The sequence below is a fragment of the Bombus huntii genome, chromosome 2, assembly GCF_024542735.1.
Source record: "Bombus huntii isolate Logan2020A chromosome 2, iyBomHunt1.1, whole genome shotgun sequence".
Lineage (NCBI taxonomy): Eukaryota > Metazoa > Arthropoda > Insecta > Hymenoptera > Apidae > Bombus > Bombus huntii.
In genome coordinates this window covers 5,215,867-5,243,746 of record NC_066239.1, presented here as the reverse complement: position 1 = coordinate 5,243,746, position 27,880 = coordinate 5,215,867, and the positions used below count along the sequence as shown (strand labels likewise).

At 32.1% G+C, this 27,880-nt stretch overlaps 1 protein-coding gene across 7 annotated transcripts in view; it reads left to right on the top strand.

The window, feature by feature from the left end:
* LOC126877502 (uncharacterized) overlaps positions 1–27,880 on the top strand; it is a 206,124-nt gene that overhangs the window by 162,208 nt on the left and 16,036 nt on the right. For all 7 annotated transcript variants that reach the window (XM_050640208.1, XM_050640212.1, XM_050640207.1 and 4 more), the window contains one exon: positions 15,863–16,193. In XM_050640208.1, coding sequence (XP_050496165.1) covers positions 15,863–16,193 — 331 coding nt within the window. The remainder of the gene's footprint in view (positions 1–15,862; positions 16,194–27,880) is intronic.

Here is a 27,880-nt window from a genome sequence, read left to right as displayed (position 1 = left end):
TAACAAAAAATGACAAATAAAGAATTAATAAAAAAGGTGAAACTTGGTAGTCACCTGAGTCATCATCAGTATCTAGTTCATTGTTTGTACTCGATAGTATTTCAATTTCCGTATCACGGTTCTAGGTTTTGTTTTAATATACCATAAAAAATACTTACAATTGTTTGCAACGCTTTTTTAACGATTTTCTTTTCTCTACTTTTTTAAATATCGATACTGGTACTTACTTGCACACTACACGAATTTCTAAATAAGAATTACAAAATTCAACGCGAGCTTTAAGTTACCTTTAACCAGATAACTGTGGAATTTTGTTTTGGAAATCTCTCATGAATGGGGTGCATAAATAAAATCAAACGATGACGAGCATACATGTCAAACGCAGGGCAAATGTACCTATTGTAAATTTTACAACAAAATTGAAGCAAAACGATGATGGCATATATTTTTATGCCAAAAGATTAACAATTCATTGTTAAACAAATTATTGTTATAAAAAATTACAAAATTTCAACAAAATGCTAAAATTCACAAACGAGAAAAATTTTTTAAAATGTAAGAAATTCAGTTGATTTTTTCACACACGGTGGCACACAGTATCGAGTACCAATACTGTGACTCCTTATGAATTTCATTTTTTGAACAGACGGCACATCTTCGAAATGCATTTGCTTTTAATCATGTAGCTGGTATAAAATTAGTGAAATATTTTCCGATGAGACGTGTGGATTTTACAGTTGAACTCGTGGTTGCTCGACTTTCGAAGTTTATGTTCGTTAAATTGCATATTTCTCAATAATTTGTTCAACACATTCGATCAAAAAATATGATCATATGATATTTATCATATTATATTTCAATTGTTATCGGAGAATAGCCGATATACACAGTAAAATATCCATCCAGTTTATAAGGAAACAAGATTATACCAACGATTCGGGAATACTCGATATAACAGGAGAAAAAATCAACTGATTTTGTAAAAAGAAATACATTATACCGGGAATAACCGATATACCAAAGAAAATAATCAAATTTTTCTTCATAAAATACATAAACATACATACATACAATACATTAAAGTAAACATACCGCTAAATGATATTTGTATTACTTTTTGCTAAAATTTTGACATTTTATGGTAAATGATCATTTTTTATTTTACACGACGAATATACACGTCAAACGTACCGACATTAAATTCTTGTTTGACGCGTATACTCATCAAACGCAGTTAACAGATTAATATAGAATTAAAAGTATTTAGAATTAATTACGATACTTTCTGTAAATGATGTTTTACTCTTTTAAATAATCTTTTCCAATATATTGAAGTTTGGAAAGAATCGGAGATACCGATCAGATTGTAAAGTATTACCCGTAAGGGGTAACTCAAGACAGAGGTTAAAAACATGTCAGAATTTTCAACCAAGAAATACTCGAACGTGCTGTTGAACATGCTTCAAGTTTCAACGACAAGGGGAACGTACTACTGAAACTCATCCTTTATCGCTGGCATTTAGAATTCCGGCCTAGGTCTATTACAAACGGTTCTAGCCCGCGGTCGACGACAGTCAGTCCACCTAATTTGAATAATACTCCGGCGAATATTCTATTCCGTGCTGGCAGACTCGAAGAAACCCATCTTTCACGTTCTAAAATTTTCATACATTTTTGAATCAGCTGTATTACGAACATGATACTATCGAGCCAAAAACTATTATAGTAGAGATATCTCAAATCATTCTTCATTGATTATAATTATTATCAATCGACAGTTTGTTTTGTAATATTCACCAGTATAATAATAAAATAAATAAACATAAAAGAAAAGAAAATAATAGCTAAACTATAGCGGTGAAAAATATAGTAGTTACAAAAAGTATTGTCACATCATTATACGATAATATTGTATTATAACATTGACATATTAATTACTTAAGTTCAATATCAAATTTTGATTCATTTAGTAATATGACTATCAAAATATGACTGCAATTTTATATTTTTATGGACTCAACTAAAGAAATAGAACCGAAATAGAAATTTTGTTCACTCGTTAAAAATTACAATAAATATTCTATTTCAATATATTTTTGCATATTACGTGCATTCTGTAGATTTTCGAACTCTTCAATTTTTCAGAAATTTATAAACGACCGCAATTTAATTATTAATATGTATTGGTAATATCGCTAATAACACTAATCATATAAAATATAATATAAAACTAAAGCAAAGAATTTTTTTCTATATGGAGTGACATCTCAGAAAATTTCGTTCTTTTTCCTCCTCTTGTTTTCAGTTTCCACTGATCGATTAGATGGTGGAAGTAAGATATGGGTTAATTAAAGTGATGAAGCTGCAGCGATATTGAATAGAGGAAGGATAAGTAGGAAATGTAATAGGGGATGTAGTTTTAGAAAGTAAGGGGAGATACAAATCAATTTGCAGAGTGCATTTTTACGCTGAAGCAAGTGAAGCAAACTTTGAATGGAAGTAATTTTTATGACACGAGAAGAAATTTAGAATGTTTCTTATAATGGTACTCGTTCTTGTCATCATTTTATTTATTAACTTCTGAATTCTATATTTAAGTGATAACGATAAAATATACCATGCAACAAAGATCTATTTCATCGCAAGTAAAGAATAGTAACTGGAATTACTTTATTTCTACTATTTATATAAAGAACAAATGTTTATACTTGCAGAATAGATTTATCTCCGATTGTTAAGTGTTTCTAATTCAAATAGTTTCTCTTAAATATAACTCAAGTCATCTTCACATTTCCTACATATATTTTTTTATACATAATCTTGTTCGAAGTATTAAATATTAAAAATTAAAATCAAAATTCAATATTTTTTCAACATTTATTTATTAACAGATTGCTGATGATTATGCACGTTCGTATTTTCTTAGACATTGATAAAGAAATGAAATTTGAGTAAAACTGTATCCCACCTTCTAAAACTTGCGATATATACATATTTCATTTGTCCTATTTTGTATCATTTTCACATTTTTACTCGTCCATTCATATACTTACTCATTACATACTTGCCTACTTTTATATCTTTGCAATTGGCATAGATTAATTAATATCCAGAGTTTACTTGTTAACTATAATTTCTTATTGTACATCCCTGCCTCCAATAATTTCGACAAATGTCTATACCTAACTAATCATGATTTAAATTGATATTTTCAATTTTCATGTTTGAGGATAAAATGCATCGATGCATACAGCAGCTGTAATGTCGTATGTTAGCTATGTTATAAATCTTGTGGAAATTAGCAAGAAAATGCATTCCACAAACATTATGATAATTTAGCATAGAACATCTATAGCAACGTCGCGTAATGGGATCGATATCGTAGCAGCAACTATGCGATGTAAATTCCACCATACCAATTTCGTTCCAGAGATAATTATTATAATATAGTTTTCAAGGGGAACGAACGATAAAATCTGCGAGGTATACTGTTCGTGTCGATTCAACTGGAATTTAAAATCGCTCAGATATTTGAATTAACGTTTTTCTACGATTATCGAAATTAACACTGTCTCTTTTTATTTGCCTTCGAGTGAAAATACAAATGATTTATTATTATAATATAGTTTTCAAAGGAAACGAACGATAGAATCTGCGAGAAGCACTCTTTGTGCTGATTCAACTGAAGTTAAAAATATCTTAGAGATCTGAATTAACGTTTTTTCTACAATTATCGAAATTAATACTGTCTCTTCTCACTTGTCTTCGAGTAACAGAAAAAATGACTATTACAATCTAGATATATTTCTCCTATTTATATTCAGAGAATAAACACAATTAATATAATTAATATAAATAGTAATATAAATTAATTAAGAAAAGTATATTAAGTAAGACTGCTACCTCTCCTGTTTTGGCTAAAAAACTGTGGTCTTTAACATAAATCTCTAAACTCCAGTTTTACCAGAGATATCTTCAGACTTCTAGCGAATTAAGAAAAATACATTTTGCGATTCGTTTCGACGATATTTTAAAATATTTAAAATGTCTTCACTTATTAAGCATAATTTCTCACACATTATATTCTAATCATTTAAAATATACTCAAGTTTCCAAATGATCTGTATCTTGGGCTAAAATAACGCAAGTTCCTTTGTTATTAAATAAATGATCCCAAATTTTAGAGCCATAGTGTACCTAGCTTCATTACGTAAGTAATACAAAAATTCACTCAGTATCGAATTACCCTTGCCCACGGAAGGATCTCGTAAACTGAAATTGGCGCTCTATTCCGACCAAGATAAAGGGTACACTGTCGATAGGGACAATTCAAACTGTACTATTCGTCGATAGCTCGAGAATATCCTCGATATTGTTAACCTTATCTTTCCCATCGGTTCGCCATCATGAGGGTGGGCATGATTGGAAGAAATCCGACTGGCAGATAGAGAGGTAATTCGTAACATAGGTAATTCGTTTTCAGAAGTTCAGTGGGAACAGCGATGAGGTAAAATATTCTATTGCCAGTGGTTGGATTGCGTTGTGGCAGCGCCATGCCTCTGCCATGGAATTTACTGCGCGAAGATAATAATTTCGATCTGACTAGAAGGCTAGAACAGTTCGCCCCTATTTTCTTACCCCTTGTAATAAAAGAGTCATAGAATTAGACGTCACTGTTCGCATCAGGCAAAATCGACGATAGGTTTCTCAAAATTCCAGAACATAGATCGAGAAGATGGATTTAATAGAGCAGAATTAACGCATTTTTGACAAAATCTTCCTCGTGAGAAATAAAAACTGAAATATCTCTTCAACCATGGAAAAGTAGGATTATTCATTCTAGATTCGAGTTAAAAATTGTATTCCTCTAGATCGTCGAATTCTTCGTGGAAATGATGCTTTATTTAGGTGGAGTTATTCCTGTGGATCGTTGAGTTTTTAAAAATAGCGATTAGCACATACATTTACAGGAAACTTAGATGTGCAAATATAGGCAGAATATATAAACTATGTAAAAGTATATAAAATATCCGAAGAAAAGTATTTGTTTGATCTTTATTTATGAATTTGTCTCGAAATTTCCGCTTAAACAAAATCTTTTATAATATTAAATAACATCAATTATCATACACACGCGGGACAGGTTATAAATCAAATCCGCAATAACGTATTCATTAAAATGGAAGACTGTTAATTAACGTACTGTTCTGTTAACCGTGAGACGCCATACGCAATTGTATTGTTTTAAGGGTGTACGTTTGCTTAAGAGAAAATGTTTAAATTTCATTCTTTAAAAAATCATAATCTTAAAACAGCTGTCTTAATTAACTACGTTAAATGGAGTACTTTACTCGAGCTTTGCTAATGAAAAATTGAAGATACATGAAATTTTTACCACGTTTCCGCTAACGGTCAAATAGAATTTTACGTAGAATTCTAATGTTTCATTTTAATTGGGACGTGGAGAATTATGAAGTCTCCTCCGAGAACAGAAACGTAACTAAAAGAAGTTAAGAAACTTTAGCACTCATAATCAGCAGGAATTTGTAATACTGCTCCGTTTTGAATAATTATCGAGATTAACTTCGCTAGATGGTCGTACAAAAGACTTATAACTTGGTAATTATCAACAACAAAAAGAATAAAACTTATTAAAGTACCAAAAGATGTAAATTTAGTCTAAAATTTCGAAACGAAATTTTTGTTTCGTTTTTTGTAAAAAGTGATATACATATCTGGATAGGAAATAATTTTTAAACCATGCTGAAGTATGCGTCGCTTATACTTACAGAAACATTGTATTTACAATTAAATATTTCCTTCCGTGATTTAAAATGCGATTGCGTGAGAAACGCGAACATTCTTTAACGCAAGTTACACAACGCTATTGTACAGCTACGAAATTACTGCAAGTTCATTTGCTTCAAAATTACTTGGCTTGGATCTAGCTTCGTATTCATCAATTCGATTTGCCAAATTATGATGATGATGTGGTTGTCATTAATCAATTTGAAACATAATTCTCTGTAAGATACCTATGTTTTCAATATCTTTTATTTTTCTCTAATTTATCATTAATTTGATACTGTAAAATCAGTCTGTAAGAAAATGTTGCAAACCAACGCAACATATTAATTCAATAGATTAATTTATATCATGCAAATTGTTAAATTTATGAAACATGTATATCGCTATAAATTTTTTACAATTTATTACACATTGTCAAAAAACCTATCAAGTAATAATTTCATACGAAACATTTAAATCGTTCCAAACGATTAATGTCTGCGATATAAAGAAAAGATAGACAGACTTACAATTATTATTTCCATCGCTCGCGTCACAGCTCACCTCACAAATTAATATTGGTATAAATTTGTTATCTACCGTATATGAAATTTATACGATACAACGATCACAAGCAATTCCAGCATTGGCAAATAAATTAAAAATTATAAAAAGGATAGCGAAAGATTATCAAAATAAAATAGTTTAACTTTAGATTCGCATGAAACTTTAAGAAAATTACTATCCTTTTCCATTTGAGTTGATTAAATTTTACAAAAGCGCCATTATCATAGGATCAAATGAAATTGTAAAGACTGTACAATTTCTCGTTCCAGTTATAGCTTAATTTCAGTCCGGAAACTGTTAAGTAGCCTATTATGGGGAAGAACGGGGGAGAAGCAAGCCAGATGCAACTTTAGATAAAAATTGTTCTTCTTCCTTTCTGCACGTAAAAAAATTCCTTTTTCATATTTATAATCTGATAACTTTAACGCCTTTATGACGTTTATATTGGTCTAAGCAAAATTAAGTTTTATTCTTCCATTAATTACTAATATACATGAAATATATATTGCAATATACATGAAAAAAATATTGGAAGGAAATGATTAATATTTAAATAATTGCTATTATGAAAATGCACGCAGAATATTGTGGATTTCTCGATTTTTAATGGAAAATTTTCAATAAACGAAATGGATTTCATTTCACTTTCTTTAAGCTTCTTTTAGAAAGCTTCGCGAATGGGAAAGGTAGATACATTTGATTTTTATAACGTGATTTTGATTGATTCATCACGATTCTATCTATATGCAGTAACATTTAACTAGATTCTCGATAATTCATAAACATTTCTTTATTTTCTTATATCGTTTATTTAAATCGATTACTTGAAACGTTTCTGCACATTTTAAATAACGTTATTTTAAGACGCAACTAGAATAAAATTTAAACAAATTCAATTCGCAAATCCGCAATTTATTTCGGCGAAATATTATTACACATAAATTTTTTTAAAAAGGTCAAAAGAATGATGAAAGAGTGACAAACCTAAAACACAAAGAAAGAACGTTTGCAATATCGTATGCTTTATGCTTTTATACCAATAATAAATTCGATTTATCCATAAGCTTTAGACGTAAGGACATATCAAAGGCAGTTCTCAAGATTCTAGAAGGTAAATTTTAACAAAGTCTAAATCAAAGAAATTTTACAAGTTAACGATCAAAAAAGATGCTACTTTCCATATAGAAAGGGGCGATAAAGAACGGAGGAAACTACGTTGATAGTTTCCTCATGATAGTTTCCTGTAATTTCATGTCAAACGCGATGAACACGATATCAATGTGTTTTATTTCATCGTGCGTTTCATTTCAAAATTATTAGTAAACTGCGAATTTTTATGCATTTACGAGAAATTCGAAAACGCTAAAGTGCAAAAGATGCACGTAATATGCAAAAATATATAAAACGGCAAAACTTAATGAAAATCCTCGTTGTATGAAGTTACTCACAACCATTTTTGCCACGAAAGATGCTAAACGAAAAATGTCAAACATTCTCAGTAGATAGGGATAATCAAGAAGAATTCTGCTGTCCACCTGTGAGTAAACCGAAAGTGTAAACACGGGACAGACTGAAAAGTTATAATCTGAAAAATAGCGAACAGTCACGTTCGCACTATAAAGCCGGTCCGTATCCAATAACTATCGACTTCTCTGAGAAAAGAAATTTCCGAAGAGAATGCGGGGGCGGGTGGATGGATAAGCCAGCACGATATTTCGCAGCTGGCTTTAATGAAAATCTTAGCGGAGAAAGGCGGTGGGCGTCGAAGGTGGATTCCGGCCGCTTCCGCAGAAATAAAATTAATCGAGGGCTTACGAGTTCCTTCTTCGGCGCAACTTTGCGCCAGACGTCCGTTCTCTTCCGGCGTTATTCCCACCAGAGATCGAACTTTTCATTTCCACGAAAAGCTGCAAGTTCGTCGGCTAGACTACGTCTGACGAATTAATAACACGTCGAGAAACACGTTGCTCGCTTGCCAGTCACATTGTATTTCCCACCGATAAAGGGAAAACGAAGCAAGAGAAAAACGCGATGGCGCAACGCGATACCTACCACAGAGATATAAAGATAGGGTGTATGAGTGAGCTGAAAAACGATATAGAAATCGAATGAGAACGATGTATAGAGGTCCCTTGTGTCCCTGTTTTAATAACGTATGCGCATTCGTACAGTAAATATGTAATCGTAATATTGATTAATAATCGACATTAACGTGCAGTTGACATGTCTGATCAGCAAAAAACAGTAGGGATTTATATGCAGCATCCTCTTGCTACTCCTATATCGTAGCCATTTACACGGTAATATATTGCTGTGTAATTCAACTAGAGGTAGCTGTCCGATCGAAAGATGATTCTGAGAAAAATACCTCTTATTATTCAACCAGCTTTTACGCGCAACTTTGTTCGCGTCGACTACTAATATACGGAACAATTTTTAAGCAAAGGAATTTTTATAGGTTGCTTGCCTACGTACTTTATATACTAACAATTAAATTGTTCTCCGTAACAAAGAATATTAAATTATAAAAAAAAAGTTCGATTTTAGAACAAACACGACGTGAACAATAACTGTGGTTGCTTGACCTTTACCAAACGTGGGAGCGTATAAGCTATTTCTCAGCTCTTACAAAACTGATCGAAATGAAACATACTCTATTTTCTTTCCTTGCTACTGAGCTATATAACAGAGAAAATCTCATCAAAATCCGTTCAGAACTTTTTACGTGACGCGACTACAAACGGACAAATAAACAGACAGATAAAAATTCCAAAAATTAGTTTCTTCGACTCCGTAGTTTATGAGCTCCTGGGTGACTGTTTTATTTATTGCTTTTTATTCCACGTACAAACGCAACCCTTCTACCGTCTTATGACATATACAGCATATACAAGTAGGCATCGATTTCACATACGTCAGAAATATAATTGCTGTATCTTTAGCTTCAATGTAGGTACGACTTTCTTATTTAATATACATATAAGTAAACTGTTTTTGCGCTATCTGGAAGCAATGACTTGATTTAAGCGAAAGTTGCAAATACGCCCTTTTGACTTAACACGGCGGCGTACGACTCACGCGCTTTATTCTTCTATCTCTATGATACCCTACCTCATACTTATAAAAAAAACTCAATGTTCCATTTATTTACATCTTAAATAAATGGTATGAACAAAAGCTAAGAAATAATTAACCGACGTTTATTGATGCTTATATTTTTCTCTACAGAAACGATGTTGAAGATTTTCTAGCATTATTAAGAAATATTTAGAAAGAAAAATTGCACTTTAATTCTATGCTATAGTATTCTAATTGATACGCAGAACATTTTCCAACAAAAAAGACAATTTTTCTGTTTTAACATTTACAGTGATTTCTGCGAGCATTCAATCGTTCTACCTACGAAGTATTATAAAAATCGCTATAATTTGAATACTTTATACGGAGCCTAATCGTTAAAGATGAAATCGAATATATTGCACATAATTTTTCGAATCTAACTGGATGATTTCGACTTGTAGGTAACGCTTTTACAACACGAAAGTCGATATTGTATTACATATACCAGAGTGTATTGATATATAATTATTCACCATTATTTCATAAATATTTTAATAAATTTAACTACTTTAGAAACAAAATGATTGAATATTACAAATGCAATATAATGCCAATCGAACAGGCGGTAGGACAAGTTTGTTGAATGCAGCGGATCTTTTTAATGGAAATTACGGTTCTACCATATTGAACAAAGGAATATTTAGAAGAAGAGCAAAGCGGATAATAGGATTAAGATATTAGTACGAATTATTACAATTGTTAAAAGTTTACTCGGTTGCATAAATTTTCATAATCCCTCAATCATTGTTTTTATACGTTGTATTTATTTAAATCAAATTACCTTAAATAACCATTTGTTAAATATGCAAGCGAATGGTAGTATCATGTAACATATAAGAAATAACGTTAATAGTTCATAACTTTTAATTAGATAATATGATATACTATGGTTCATTTTCATTGCTGTAATTAAGTTTAGCTCGAATAAACTTATTTACGCGGAATTCTAGTTACATAACAACTACCGACTGTACCAGTCGAGAGTCGAGAGTTGAAACATCTTGTTATATCGTAATCCTAAGCTCTATTGTGATCTACCTTGAAGATCAACCAATCTTGAAAATCAGATTACGATGAGGGAATTACTATCAAGCATGAGAAATCCAGTTCTTTTAAACCCTCAATCAGATAAAGATATACTTGTGATTAAAAAATAATTTAATAACTCGCTTCAAATAGAAAATTGAATCTTCAAGACCTTCGTGATCGTATGATAAGACTTTCGTATAACAAATGATCAATTAACGTTTTACTAGAAAATTTTCTAATTCTTTAACAAACTTTAGGACTGGTTTTATAAACAAAATTTAAACACAATTGTTATTAAATACGAAGCTATAAAAATATAGTAACCCCAAGCAATGTTTAATCGTTAGTCGAAATGTCAATATTTAAACATATTTAAACATATAAATTCATAGAATTTCTTTGCGAGTGATGGTATAAAACATCTTTAATTGTAAGAAATCTGGAGATTAACCACATCAACACTCAGTTAATTCCTTCATCAGCTTTATTGCACGATCATAAAAAACGTAAAGATATAACTCAGAAACAAAAAGCACGGGCAATAAAGAGTCGATTACGAAAACAGATAATCAGATAACTGTTTTAATCAGTTTTATTGCGCAACCGTAAAAAGCTGAACAACCATAAAACATCCATAAATATAGAATTCAGAACCAAAAAGAAAGGAAAATAAGAAGTCGATTTTGAAATCGGCTTTTAGCTTCTAAAGTTAAAAAGGAATAGCAATCTTATCTATACTACAATCCAATACTTTTAACATTGCAAAACTGTCATCTGAAAATGAATAAATCTATCGAAATTACACAACAATTGGAAAGGAACTTCTTTATAGAGGCGATTTCAGGGTAGGAAAGATCGATCCCCCGGAATTTAAATCCGACCCCTTAACTACGAGGAACGCGGAAGCCACTTCGAGAGGTTTCTTACTTCGAGCCTCTTCGCCGTGCCACTTGGAAAAATAATTTCAGCGAAATGAAGTCGAGAAAATTGCTTTGATTAAAATATCGAAGATCCAGTTCGAATGAGATGACGGTGGTTACCGCGTCCGGTCAAGGTCAGCCAGGATATTGTGTCAGAAATTGAATGGTGCAGAAAACTTAGCGATCTGCTGGATTCTCGTTCTTAATCTCTCAATCCATTACTTCAGGACAAAGCTGTACAAAATTTATATTATTATAATAAAAACGCGTTTTGAACCCGAAGGACCACAAATGTGTCAAAAATTGACTAGACTGCGGATATTTATGCAAATTCGTATCCTTATGCATATAATTAATACTGCAGCCTAGGTAGATAATTGTCCTACTACTTAAATATTATAACGGATACCTACTATATTTTGCATATTTTATATATTCTTGCATATTACTTCCATTCTATGCATTTTTACATATTACATTAATTCCGTGCACTTTTGCATTTTCAAATCGTCGCCCTAGTTCTTAACTGTTCTAACTTCTTTCTTCAGAAAAATGTAATTAACCGATCCACATACGTCTCATTGGTATAAAGAATAAAAATTCATAATGAAGATGATGAAAACTCTACTTAGAAAGCGACAAATATTCAGTTCTTTTTAGTTCTTACTTCACACAATATGCAATATTTAAGCTTCGCGAACTACAAACTCAATTCTCTCAGTTTATAAACTAGCGACGACAGAACACTCAAGAACAAGAGCGACGAAATTTCCCATAAATACATAATGGATCCTAGTAGTAGTCTATTAATCGCTAGATTGCAAATTTTTATACAAATTCATATTTTTTACAATATAAGTTAAAAAATAGAATTTTTTAACCAGAAAAATTGATTTACCTACCAAATATTATTATAGAATGCATTTGCATATTTTATATATCCTTCATGCTATGTACATTCTGTGTAATTCCTTTTTCTTCTAATTTTCTATAAACTTATATAGTACATCCGCAGTCTACTGATCACTATTATCTGCCTAACATTTGTACTTCTTCGGTCGTTCACGTTTCTCCTTTCTAACAAACTCCGTTAAATTACAAAACAATTTAATCACGGTGCAGTACAACGTGTTTCCGAAGCACGACGTACCATGGACTAATTCTTCACTACGCCAAGAGAGTGTCCGCTCGGTAAATTGATAGCTTCCACGTTTTACAGGATTTTCTGTGCGCGATCATTAAGGTGCACGAACGGTTGAGAGCGTGACGTCTCTACAAAAAACAAAATTAAAAAAAGGAACGAAATATTCTCCGCTCCTTTTCCTGTGCTCTGACGTTTCGCGGTCGTACCAACTGACCCAACTTATATTTCTAACTCTCTCGACCCTGGCAACACGCCTAACGACGCGACCGCTTAATGATCAGAGAGCTGCAGTCCTATACGTTCGAGAAGGAAACCGAAGCCGAAAGCAAGAAAATCGACGTTCTAAAATACGATCGACACTCAGGAGAATCTCGATCCTACGAACGGGTCAAATTTAACCCGCCGTTAGCTGCAGAGTTCAACGAATCACAAATCGAATCTTCCTCGTTTGCCGTTGACCTTAAACCTTCGGGGCAAGCCCGGAGATTCCTGCGGATAGCTTGCCGAGCTCCCTATTCTCGTGAAAGCTAGGAACGTTTTCTTGATATCGATTGAATTTATACGACTTGCAGTCGGAACAATTTTTAGTGGATTATTGTTGATATCGGGTGGGCAGTAATTGAGCCTTTCAGAACGTTGATGAACTTCGCTAGATCGAATAGCAATTCGGACTCTTTTCAAAAGTGAATGATCCGCATATGAGGGGGAATTTAACAACAACTGTGAAGAAACAAATTTTTCTAATTAACACGTTAACTGTCAGCATAGTGTTTGGTGGCCCATTTTACTCAATTTTTTAGAACGATTAAAATAAGATAAATTTCACGGACTAAAGTATTTACAACAATGCGAATGGCTTGTTAACAATGCAATGTTATCAGGAAAAAGTGTGCAATGCGGTATAATAAATATCACGGTATGTTTCAATCTACAACGTGTTAAAAAAAGCAGTGGTGGCAATCAGCGTGTCAGAAAAAGATGGAACGTTAAATAATATGGTGAAATAATAAATAACTGCGTGATATAAAAATTCTAAAATATTTCTTAAATTAATGGCTCAATCGTATGCAAAAACAATGAATAAACATCGATATACTAAAAGAAAGTTGGAAAGTTTCGCTTCTTCCCGACTATTTTTACCCATAAATTTATAGGCACACGCGAAAAGAAAGCCTCCGCTGGCTCGACGACAATGAAAGGATGAGGGAATGAAGAGTACGAATGGCTGAAAAGTATAAAAGCGGAGAGGCAAAGTCTAAAGAACACGGAACGCGGACACGCTCCGGGTCAGCGAAGGGAGGAAGAAGGAAAGTCTGCGAATGAGAAATTTCGCTAAAGTACGAAACGAGAGAAATGAAAGAGAAAAGAAAAACTGCACGAACCTGCCTCTTTGTCTGTGTATATACAGTCTGGGACAGAAATAAGTGGACAGATACTGCAAATAGGTATCAATGAAATTTAATCGAACTAATGTCATATCTCAGCTTTATTGATTATACGAAGCACTTATTTGCCAAACCTGTTAACTCCACAGAACAGAAAATAGTGAAAATTAATGAAATTGTATAAGATAAGCAAGTGAATACGAGCTGAAGAATCAAGTGCTTTGACACTAAAATATCTCAAATTTAATCAGTTTGTCCTGTGAACCGCCCTGTGCTCGTATATTTTTATAGTATGTATATAAGTTACTTAGCAAATAATTGAAATTAATATTTATATTTTTCTGTATATAAGCCGTATTCAACAAAAACTTTCTTTTTATCTGTTTCCACTACCTGCCCACTTATTTTTGCCTCCAACTGTATCTTGTATGCATGCGTGTGTGGTTGATATAAATGGTTAGAAGCACGTCTGAGTGGTTACACGTGACCTAAATGTGAGAAGAAAAATGTAGGAAAATGGGACATGATAAGGAATCGCTCAGAAAAATGTACGTCGTCGTTGACCAGAAGTGAGGACATGACAGATGACTCTAACGAACACGTTTAAATACAAGGAACGCACAGTAGAGATGCCGTGAATCGCTGTTGCAAAAGACGTTCCAATTTGTTCGGATCTTTTGACATAGATAAGGACAGATTTGTCAAAATATCCTGTCATTATCATGAACGTATCCCATGAATGCCGTTTATTTATGTCAACGATTTGATAAAGCCAGCAAAGTAAGTGAAATACTATATGAATTTTCAATTTGTCATTTTGACTTCATTTTGTGATAAATAACATATAATTAATTATTACGTCTTTAGTAACTTTGATAGATTATGTGAAAAGTATTTGATTTTTACTTTTAAAATTATTTATTGTTCAAAATATTCATCTTTCATCGTAGAATCTAAAATTTGAAAACTAAGGTCTGACAATATCAGTGATAAGTTCTAGAAGTTATCCTTTATTTTCAAGAATGAAAAAGTGCCATTTTTTTTATTAACGATCGCAAGGTTAATTCTTAAAGTATCGATGCATAATCAAAAATTATTATTTTCCAATACGAATAGTGACACAAATATATATATCTATCTGCACTCTTGAGTAAACTTCTGCCAAATTATTTCTTTCAAAACTGAAGATATGGCAGATCCATAAATTGACCCATAAACACGCTTTCTTCATGACGGAAGACCTAACAAATACCTACCAGTAATCAAGTTCCATCCTATCACATTACGTATGACAAGGCTAAAAACTGACGCCATTGACAAATCTGCTTTTTCCGAAGATGCATTCGAGGCAATCATAAAAAGACAAAAGAATCGCGATTTCTGATTCGCCAGAAATTCCTCATGAATATCTCATGAGACAAACTGTTCAAACCCCGTCTTCTTCTCGAAAGGTTGCTCGCGTTTGTTGGCTCCGATAACGCGTAGCCAAATTCGAACCACACGAAAGAGAATGTGGAAAAATTCAGATATGGCGAATCATAAAGAACAGATTGCGATCTCTTCGAATCCCGCACATTTTTCTGAACGTGAAAAGTAACATGTCGCGTGTATGTGAACTTTCGAATCAGGGTGTGAGCGAACGAGTAGAGAAAGTGACACAGTCGTTGGATCAAGCTGAACGTGAGAGGGAGGATAGAAAGGGAGGAACGAAAGAAGGGAAGAAAGAAAGAGAGGGGCAAGTAAGGAGGAACGAACGAGAGGAGATAAGGGAGGAAATATAGAGAGAAAAAAAGAGAGAGAGAGAGAAAGAGGAGAAAGGCTCCGGCGGGGGCCGCTCGTCCATGAACCGAGGACACTGATCACATCCTCCTTGGACTGATCGGCCCTTTTTCTCGCTTCCTGATCCGTAGGTACGTCTTTACGATAGTCAGTTACCTGATCGGCGTCTTCATATTCGCAACGATCGTCGGCCAGGTTGGAAACGTGATCACCAATCGAAACGCGAATCGACTGGAGTTCGAGAGATTGCTCGATGGCGCCAAGACATATATGAGACATCATAAAGTGCCGGGCGGGATGAAGAGGCGAGTACTCAGGTGGTACGACTACAGCTGGTCGCGAGGAAGAATACAAGGCGGCGGTGACATCAACACCGCCCTTGGTCTACTTCCAGACAAACTGAAGACCGAACTGGCACTACATGTGAATCTCTCCGTATTGAAGAAGGTTACAATTTTTCAGGTGAGTTTCTCTTCTCAAGTACTTTATTCTGTGTTGTCGGTGAATGAACGCGACAAGAGATAGTTCTCTGTTTATTGCTAGTAGTAAGTAAGAGAAACGGTTTCAATTTGAGCATGGAAACTGTGATGACGTTCAGAATTTGAGATGTTCATCCGATTTATTAGATTGCAAAATTTTTCAGATTTATGTAACGTATTTTAAAAATTGTCTTAATGTAGAAATTTACCTTCATCAGATATAAATGGTGCTCTATCTCAGAGATTTATTAACCATTAAATTATTTGGTTTAATGATGCTTTATATATGAATATTTTATAGTGGTCTGATAAGAATATAGAGTTAGAAATATTCTATAAAAGATTGCCAATTTTATATTCATTTTGACTAGCTCCGAATTTATCGATAGATCAATGATTCGAATAAATAATTCTTGAGTTGTACGACGCTTGATGGTATGACTTTCAATTTCGCTAGAAGTATTTTTAATCAAAACGTTCGACTATAGCGTGAAAGGAACGCGATGATTGCGCGAATTATTGGCAAATTCCCCATTTCTCTTGGAAATAGTAGAAATAATCCTACATAAAGAGGTTGGGTATGCCAGCATGATTATTGATTTGTATTTGATATTCCGCATTTGTTTCTGCTATTTGAATTATATTTAAATTATTATAAAAATATTTATCTAGGTGATAGAGATTTAAAATTCAACATATTCGAAAGGTACAAGTTACTAATATTTACTACGCTAAATTTATTATGGTATTAGTGCCAATTAATACATGATATATAAATCACAAAACACACTTCCGCAATTTGTTAAATAGTTCAAAAAACTATTTGCTATGACTAAATTTTATACGTAATCTTTTCAGTTATCTACCCTATGTGAAATGAATAAATTTCTCGTATTTCATAGCTGAACAGAAAGGGAAATATCAAAATGTTCACTTTCATCGGTGCACGAAATGTAATGGAAAATCATTTTATATGGTTTAAAGGGTCTTTTAACGAAAGATACATCATTGGCCTTTTGCTATACGTATATATATATATATCTATATATAACTATATATATGTATAGCTTGCTCGATCACAGAAAGAAGAGCACAAAATAAGAAAATATTTCAGCTCGAGAGAATCGTATCTCATATCTTTTTGTTCCTATTTTACCTTCTTTCTTTTCTTTGTCTCTGTATTGCCTCCATCGTATTGACAATGCGTCGAAATGGTCGATACAAACGGGTATGTGACATATACCTCAATTTATATAATATATGTATATATGCATGAAAGGCGTGTCTATGGAGCTGCGAAAGAAAATTTTGGATTTAAACGATATGGAAATGCTGCTTCATAGTAGGCAATACATTTGTAAAGCGAATAAAGAAATTACAAAAGTATTGTAAAAACGGGAAGATAACAAACATTTACAATACAAAAGGTAACATATAATGCTATTACTACTATGATCCTTAAGAATTGTTGAATAAAAAATTAATATAAATAATGTTCTGAAATATAATATTATTTGAAATAAAAAATTGTAACATAATACGGTAAAATAAAAAAAAGCTAGCAGTAATGAATGTTGTCTTGTAGAAAAAATGAATATGATTTTTTCATATTTATGCCCAGAAACTTTCAACTTTTCAATTAAATTCCAATCGAATTTTTCTTCTTAAAATCTTTAACAATATTCAATTTCTAGATTGCAATAGCTCTTCGCCGCTTATAGACATAATATCAAGGAATATTTGTAATTATAAGCTTGTCTCTAAATTCATAAATACAGATGAAATCCGAAAAATGAAAACTATTGTCACTAAAAGTTTCATCAGTCACGCTCTCCAAAAATATAACAGCAAACATCAAATAAAATAGTACGCGATTTGGCATCGATTTCGATATTTAATTTTTTTTTTTTTTTTTGGCATCGAGAATCATAAATATTCTTAACCATTTTACAATATACTTGAACGAATAAAACGAGGAATGTATACGTGTAGAATTTAAAATATGAAAATACATATACATCATATATATTCAATTGCGTCATAGCAATAGGAAAGAATTACATGCGATATTAACATATCAATGAACATTCTCTATAATTCTGTTAAATTACAGTAAATACTACTTGTCATTGTTATTAATTTCTGATTTAACATTAATATGCAATGTAGATTTATAATTGAATGACGATTGCTCGTCATGCTAACGCAGTTATCCGCGTGAAGTGCCATTTCGATTCAGTTGAAATCAATGTTGAAATACGCGCAATCCGAAGACCTTATCGATCACCTTTAATAGCAATTCCGATTCAATTCGGTATGTTCAAGCATGACTTCTCACACGACTCCAGGGCAACTGGTCTGGTAATAGGTTAACCTCATAAGTGCTTATAGTTGATGATGCGATGATCAACTAAGTGCTATCTAAGAGACTCTTCTAATCAACATTAAGCATTACATAACATTAAGCACACTTTATGATTACTGTTAATCCTCGAGCCGCGACGCCCGCACATCGCGTCTACTTATTCTGTTAATAAATATGTCTACTTCTTTATTCTGTTAATTCTAATAAATCTACGTAAAATAAGTTTCGTTCGCAATTTTGTATAGAAGAATATGAAAAAGCTGTCCAAGATTTCGTACAAAAAAATATGATAGCTGATTTTGTACAGGAAGATACGTTCCCCGCGGTTAGGGTGTCAAAAGTGTCACTAGCAAATAAACTATTTGATTTCACAGGACTATTTCACAGGAATTTGAACTTCTATGAAATGCTTTATTTTAAAAAGGAATCGTTCGTTAAATTTTTGCTGTTTAACTGTTTAAGATAACTTTTGAGACTTATTGCAACTGTATACTATATTAAACTAACGTACAGCTGAAATCTTTCAAGAGGCCAAATCAGCGATAGGAAAATTTCAAAATTTTCTGAAATATTTTATGCATATTCCTGAAATGTATTTCTTCAAATACATAGCGAATGTTTCATGGTGAACAAACGAGGCAGTTTGTGTGTATTATGATCAAACATTAGATCAATTGACCTATTGTTAACGTGTATAGCAAACAAGCATAATAAGATTGAACCTCTGGCAATCAGCCTACGCTTGTAATAAATGAGATTCCTGGACACAAACGCAACACAGCTTAAGATTTCAATTACAATCTACAATAAAGAAAACAAATTTTCCATTTTCTATCAAGCTTTCAATAAGATCTTTTATCATCGCATTAATTAAAAATACACATTATCGTACATTGAATACTTAAGTTCCACGATGTAACCTTCCTTCCGGATTCTTTAATATCATAACTTCACAGAATTTTAAAATAAATGTTTTTAAATAATCCAAATATTTTCACAATATTTATATTCTGCAATTATTATTCTACTCTGAATTTAATATATTTTTAATTACTTTACATTTTCATATCTACGTCGTTCATTCTATACGTGATATTTCTCTCCTCTTTTTAGTGTTAGAATGGCAAAAATGCAAAAGTACGTACATACGGATGATCTGTCTGGCCGGAAATACGAGCCACATTTCCGGCGAACGATTTCCATAGGAACACAAACTGTAGCGTTAGCTGAACTGTAGCGCGACAACGCATCAAATAAACAATAAAAATTCCACTTTACCGTCGAAATTCTATTCTTTTTTTGGCTTCCTTTTTTTCCTCGTTCCCGTTTTTCTTCTTTTTTTTTTTTTTTTTTGCTACGCAGTTTCACGGTGTAAGCGGTACAGGTAGACAAAGAAATATATCACATACGAATAATCATGAAAGAAGTATTGGAAGATTATACTGTCTGAAGAAACGACGTTCCGTCATAAAAAAGAGAGGGAAGAGAGAAATAGAACAGTTTTAATCTACGGGTCTGCGAATGCCACGATAAAAATCGACGTATCCGAGAGATACTGGCAAATCGAATGGCTTTGTTCCAGGTGTTGCGACAAATTGAAATGTAAGACGTCGATTACGTATGAATCTAATGCATGATTTGCTAGTAACATCGGCGCGCTGTTTATTGCAGAACAATTGATCGTAGTGCCGCTTTAACATCGAACTTTTATTTTTCGAAATTTTTTATTTTTCTTCGTATTATATTTTATTTATTTAAAGAAGATATTCGAAGCTCAATTTCAAATCCGAAGAAAATATTAGTCTAAATATAACAGTTTTATAATATAATATTATCTATAATATAATAGTAGTCCAATATAATTTTATAATATAATATTATAGTTATATTAGTTACATAGTTATATATAATATGATAGTTTTATAATATAATATTAGTCTAAATATAACAGCTAGTTTAATGATATAACAGGTTTACACATTTTGCAGAATTAAATAATTACTAACTGAAAGGGGCGTTATTATAAGGGTTCCTTTGATATGAGGTTTAACAAGAAAGATGTTATTTGATGACGAGATTTACTATCCGTGTTACCTGATATCTTTGATGAGATTAGATCGATATTCTAAAGAAGGACGATTATTATAATTTTTATGATAATGAGTAAACTGCGAATACTTATGCAAATTCGTATTTTTCTAAATAGAATTTACAAAATGGAGCTTAGATAGAAAAATGTTTTATCTATTAGGTATGTTACAAAGTACTGTACTTATACATATATTTCTACATATCACGTGCATTCTGTGCATTTTTGTATCTACAAATTTCTCATAAATGCAGAAAAATCCGCAGACTAACGGAGAGTATCACATGATTCATCCTGCATAAAACATTTATCTATCTAATTTCAACAAAATTATATAGAATATTTGTATTATCGGTTTGAGCTAATATCCTACAACCTTTCAATTGTTCACGCTGAATCTAAAACGGTTCCTTTATCCTCTCGATGAAAGAAAACGTACGTTCACAGCTAAGACGAAATTCGTTCTCCTTAATTAATTTTCTAATTACATAGTGTTAGAAAACACGGAACAATTGAGATACGAATGGGCTTGTAATTGCTGTTTTGTGAAACAGGTTATAGAACAATTTTGCACTTCGCTTCGTCAGTATCGTAATAAAAGTTTCTTCGGTTACGCAGCGGCGCAAGATTTCGCGCTTGCATTGTTTTTTATGGGCCATAATATAACCGAAGATACGGCCTCTTCGGTTTCACTCGCAATGGTACACAGGGCTAAGTAAACGTGTAAGCGAGGTTTGTAAATATAATGCGTTTCCTTGTAGTTAAAGGTACTTGCAGTTTAAGGAAAAATGTAACGAGATCTAAGCGGAAGTTCTTATCTTGTAAAGTCTTGGCTTCGCGCGCTTCCGTCGGTTCTACTGTTGTACTTTATCAGATGTTCTACTTTCCCGATAGTATAGCTTTAATCAAAAGTAACTATTTGCTTAAGTATGGAAAAGATCGCACGGTAATCGTTATATTTAACTTTGACCATATTACGCAGTAAAACAGTCCAAGAAATACGCGCATTTCAAAAGTTTAGCTTTTCAAAACGAAATGATGAGTGAAAATACAAACAATATCAAAAAGATATTTCATTTATGATTATTCGATGTTATGTTTCATTTCAATATATGATGCAAAATAATCGAAGATGGAGTAATCGAGATTATTAAATTACTACAGGATGCTGGATATAAAAATTTATCATATATATATATAATATAATAGGAATTAATAACACAACATAGAGGTATTTTTAGAAATTAAAGAAACATGACTTAGTTTAATATTATTTGCAGAACTAAATGTACGCACCATTATTTGCTAAATATCATTTCGAAAATATATTGATATGTTATTGCGACAATATATAGACGGACAAAAGTAAATAGAAAAATAACTAAATCAGCTTCCATTTAAATAAATAAAATTCAGACAGAAACGGTGTTACGTCACGTTACAATAAATGTGGATGAAAATAAACGAAGTGTACAGTTACATTAATTTGAGAATGTAATTAGCAGAGTAGATCTGAGTTAAATCGATTAGGAAATCAATGAACGTATGATTGTTAAGCTAACTTCTACAACAAACTGGCCGCACATCGAAACTGATTTAACGTGAAATCTATTCAGCCTTGGGCAATGACAGATCACGAATTCAATCGTCTCGTGCCAGCCGGTGATGCAATTAACGTCGGACGTAGACACATTTGCTCTTTGATTTCCTTCTCAATCTCAATATGTATATCGTGTACCGAGCATAGAACACAACCAAACGTATCTAAATGATCTTATTTTCTGTCAAATATGTAGCTATATAAATTACAAATTTTTACTGATAATTTATATTACTAATTTGTCCATGAAGTAGTTAATAATTTATTAACAACTTCCAGACCTTTTTCCTTTTCTCAACCTGTCTAAAGTAATTCTATTAGGTTGTCCCAAAAATTTCTTTCGTTTTATAAGGAAATAATAGACGCATAACATTTTTTATTTCCATTTCAAAAAAAGGTTAGATTATAAAAGTAATAGAATTTTGTCAGATCTATATCAATTACAATAATGTTAACAGAAAGAAGATTAGGAAGATTGTCTCTTTTACTTTTTTCTCTTGATTAACTAAAATAAACAATAGTGATGGAAGAAAAAGAATCGTGTTTTTAAAACAAGTATAGTTTACTGACAGAAAAATAATAATTAATGTACTTCGATGGACATACTCTTCAAATTCGATGTTGGCCCCCAAAGTGGTCCTGTCTTACACACCTTAATTGTAATATTTTAAGCTCTCAAAAACTTTTTAAAAACTCAAGGCTACTTACTGATACTTCCTTGTTCCATATTTTTTACAGATTATCATAATATTAGAAGTATTGCTATATTACAATAAGTTTTATAACAAATTGCTAGATATCGTATACCGTCTAAAGAATTTTATTCGTTCCATAAAACCAGTGTTGCTAAGAGGATAAAACTTGTGGATATGACAGAAAAATTTCTCAGTCGTGAACAGACCTTGCTTGGAAACTACGAATATAGGAAGGCAAAAGAAGAAGATGGAGAAGAATAAGTTACGAGACGCATGTAGATTCAGAAACTTCGACATACCGCACGAGAAAATGCAACGTGAAGGAATCTGAAATCATAAAAAGAAGAGAAAATATTCAAGATTTTAGACGTTAAACAATTTTATAAATAATATCTGCTACATAAACAATTTTGTAAAGCAGACATTAGTAAATAAAAATATTATTTATCGTGCTCCTTTGGTATATGTAAATGATTGAAGATTAAAATTTATGTAAATATGTGTATATATATGTATGTAACATTTCGATATTAATAACAATTAATTATATTTCTTAAAACCTTGAATTAGGAATTAAATACAGTTAATTACAGTAGATATAGTATTTTCACAGCAAACAAAACACACGAGAATATTTCAAACAGCATGAAGAAAATGAAAGCAATGCTTCCATAGTCTTTACATACCGAGGAAGAAATTAGAATTTCAAAAGAGATACGTCCGATTTATGGAAAACCCGGACTAACAAAAGTCTGCTTTAATGTTGGTAGAACTAGATACCACGAGGAAGCCAATTATTTAATGCAACCAAATACTCAATATATTTATTCAATGAAAATTGAAATCGTCGCAAATTATGATCGAATGGATATATACTAACATTATTGCTATTAATATTAGAAGACAATGTATATACTAAAAATATACTACTACTGGAAAGGATCTGCTTCCTATTCAACAACAAAATTTTTCTCCCAATTCCTCTTTCTGTGAAGTAAGCCCATGACTTTGACAAGAAAAGAACAAATGCAGATAACCAGACTCAGGATAACTTACTCCAACGCATTCGCATCTTATCAGAAAACAGTATCCTGGATTCTGTGAATATTGCAGAACCAGCAACGCCGTCGAATACCTACTTTGTTATTATACCAAATTCAAAGATACAAAGAAAAATATCCTACGATGTACAATCGCTTCTAACTAATAGAATACGACGTAAAAATTTACGACGAAATTTACAAAGTAGAATTAAAAAATTTCCTAAAGGAGACATCACATCTTTTACATCATCTATAGAAGTATAGAAGTATAAAATTGCACTAATTGGCTAACTAATTACTTACTAATTAGCAGCACTAATTACTTTGGTAACTGTACGAAATTAAGCATGTAAATACTATTCAAAAATGTATATATGTAAATGTATATAGAATACATGTAGTTGTAGTTACTACACGGTTACCAGGGCCTAGTGTATCTTGAGGTTGTACAAGAGTGTAAATGAGAAAGCTATGTAAGTCAAGGTTATTCTGTAGCCAACAGGCAAAAATTAACAATCTACATACATATACCTTACCAGGAGATGTGACGAAAACCAATAAATAAATAATAATAAGTTCAATAATTAAATAATGATAGCCTGTAATTAGAAATCGAGTAATAATAATAGATAAACACTCACAAAAATAATATAATAATTATTATTTAATAATTAGATGAATTTTCCTCACGTAAAAATGTCTCTGTCAATAAAAACGTATCTATTTGAAATATCTTAAATTCTATTACATAAATTTGTAGGAAACGACGCGTTGTATTGTAGTTCGTCTTCACTATCTCAGTCCGTTAGAAATATAGGCTCGTATTTCTTCACACTGCGAAACGCAGTGCAACGAGTACATTTGGATGCTGAATACCAGCGAGTATCTCACCTACGTGAAATAGGATCTACAGCCTAATTTCCAGAAACACGATGTGTTTCTCACACCTACCAACAATTTAAGCGAAAAGAGGTCTGGTTAGAGGGATATATGGAAGAAAGGAAAAAGATACGATTCGTGAACCATGAATCTTTGCTCGCGATACTCCCAATGTGGCGATAAACTCCACGCATTCAACATCATCATCATTCCATCGAGGTTTCTCGCTTTTGTCGCTGTACAGTGAAAGTGGAAGAAAGCAAAGAAAATTTAAAAAGAGATTATGGAGATATCGATGGAGTAGAAAATCTGAATTTAAATAGAAATAATGAAACATTATTGTCGGTGGAGTAGAATTTTGAGAATTGTTTAAAGACTGAATTTAATATCGGAAAAGAAGACAAATTTGGTGTTTATATTTTGTTATGAAAATGTTCATTGAAAATCGAATACATTGTAAAATAGAAAACGTGTCATTCGTGTTTATTAATTAGAAATCTCGTATTAGAATTAAGAAATCATTATTAGAAGCAAATACATTATTTGTTAGAACTTCTATGATTTTAAATGGTACATTGTTCGTCATATATGAAATATCATTTTCTTAAATGCGACACTATACTTTCTGCGCTACGATCAACTACTCAATGGTGTGGTATTTTTTCAAACGGTATACTGCAAATTCTACAACAATAACGATATGTGACAATAACTGCAATTAATTGGTACAATATATGTGTAAATAAACAATACTCTACTTATAGTTGTGTGAAATCTATTTGCGTTTTTAATATTTTGAGAGATAATACGTATGGTCGTGGGCAATGGAAGTGACGTTCGTTGATTAAAATCGGTTTATCTATAACAGTCGCTGCGTCAAGTTTTTAATTTTTGTTATGAAGAATAATCTATAATTACTAAAAATATTTATAAAAACACTTATTTTCAATAATCAAGATAATTCGGATAATTCAATGAGAAAAAATTGTTTCTTCTTGAATTAACAATTTTTTCCATATTTCATATTGAATTGAATTGAATGGAATATTTCATATGAAAGAACACTATACTATACTAAATATGATACAATGTTAAAGGTACAGAAAGAATGCTATCAACATGTTACTCATTGTCAGAAGCAAATATTTCTTCGCAAAATAAGATTGCAGTAAAGAATGAAATTAATTTAAACTGTCAGTACTTGCATCGCAGAATTTAGTAGGAAAGGGAAATATTTTAAAAAATAACTTTGGAATTTGAAAGTCTCCAAGTTCGTTAAAAATCTGATTCAAAGAACACAAAATGTGAGATTATGTGATAGATATCTATTATAGTATAATAAGTTCATTAATATTAATTTATGACGATTATTATTCAAGTATTAATATTCCAGGTGCATACTGGGAAGGCATTTTGTTCGCTCTAGTCATGTATAAACTCGATACAAAATGTTGGCTAACTATATCGAGTGAATAGCAATGAGCTTGCTACGTGCGCGGAAAATATCGGCTTTTGTCTAATTATCAATATTACGCTCTATGTAATTATAATATGAATCTCTGTAAATTACGGTTATTTAATTAAAGTTATTCTTTGCGAAAGATCAAAGACATTATACACGTTATAGCCAGATTCGAACGATTTCTTCAGAAAATAATAAGGTAACGTTACACAACAAAAATTGAAAATTCTTACCCGAATAAAACGTCGCTCGGTAATAACATAGCTGAGAAAAGAATAACAAACTTTACTTGTCCTAAAATGTCTTCAAATTCCAATTTGCGCGCGTACATGCAATAGAATGATTTGAAAGGAAGCAAAAAAAGCGCAAAAGGCCTTCAGAGAAACGCTTAACAAGTGAAACTTTCGGTAAAAATTTTGAAAACACGTCGCACTTGTCACGTAAACCTGGTTGATGAAATAAAATAGCTGAGTCGTAACACAACTATTGTCTTTATTTCACAGCACAGGTTTACACTGATCGGAGAGATGTTCACTGTTCGATGGTTTTGTCTATTTCTCCTCTAGATGTTCTCGTCTCATTACGGAGGAAAGCTCGATGTGTGTGTGCCCTTTTTAATTAACAACGCGGATTCGCTGTTCGCATCTTCCGTTAGGAAAAGTGAGGGTAACGACCCACGATGCCAATTGATTATAGGTCATGTTAATAAATGAAGAAAAAAAGAATAAATGTCAGTAGAAAAAAATGGCAATGATCGTGATACCAGCCGAGAAAAGTAAATCAAGTTTGCTGGATGTTCGTGAAACGCGTTACTTCGCTTAATGTGATCGAACGTTTCTTCCTCAGGGTCATGATTTACGAGTGAAAAGAAAAAAGAGAAGGATTTATGATGTCGCTACTGCAACAGTGGAAACTATTTGCTTTAAGGGAAGCAGCTTACTTTCGTTCCATAAAGTTGATCGAAAATAAATAGACGGATTTGTAGAAAAGAAACATTTATTGGTAACGGTGAAAGTGAAATGCGAACGTTATCGATCAGAAATTTCGTATTATTCGATGAAACGGAACCTTGGATTTTTTTTACGGTGGAGATATAAATGACTACCTGAACTTTTATACGTTATACATATGTATTTTAAAAAAGAGTTTAAAAAATTCAATATCCTTCAGAGAATCGCACATTGCAAATTTTTTATATTAATATTTATTTTCGATACGTCAATGTGTATAAATATTCAACGACAAATAATTTTATACAATTAAGGCATATGCGTAACTTTTATCTTTTTCTAAGTCCACTATCGATTTACTTGCCGAATACACATCTTCATAAATGTCTTCGTATGAATATCGTGTCCACTTATTCAATCGTTGATTACCACAATGACGATTTTTTAAACGCAAAGAGAATTTCGATTTTTAGGACTTTGTATTCAATCAAAAAATAGCATTTGAATTATCACCTTTGATTGTATTTAGGATATAATTGATATTTCTTGTTACCAGACTTTTCTCCCAAGAGATATTAATTGATTAT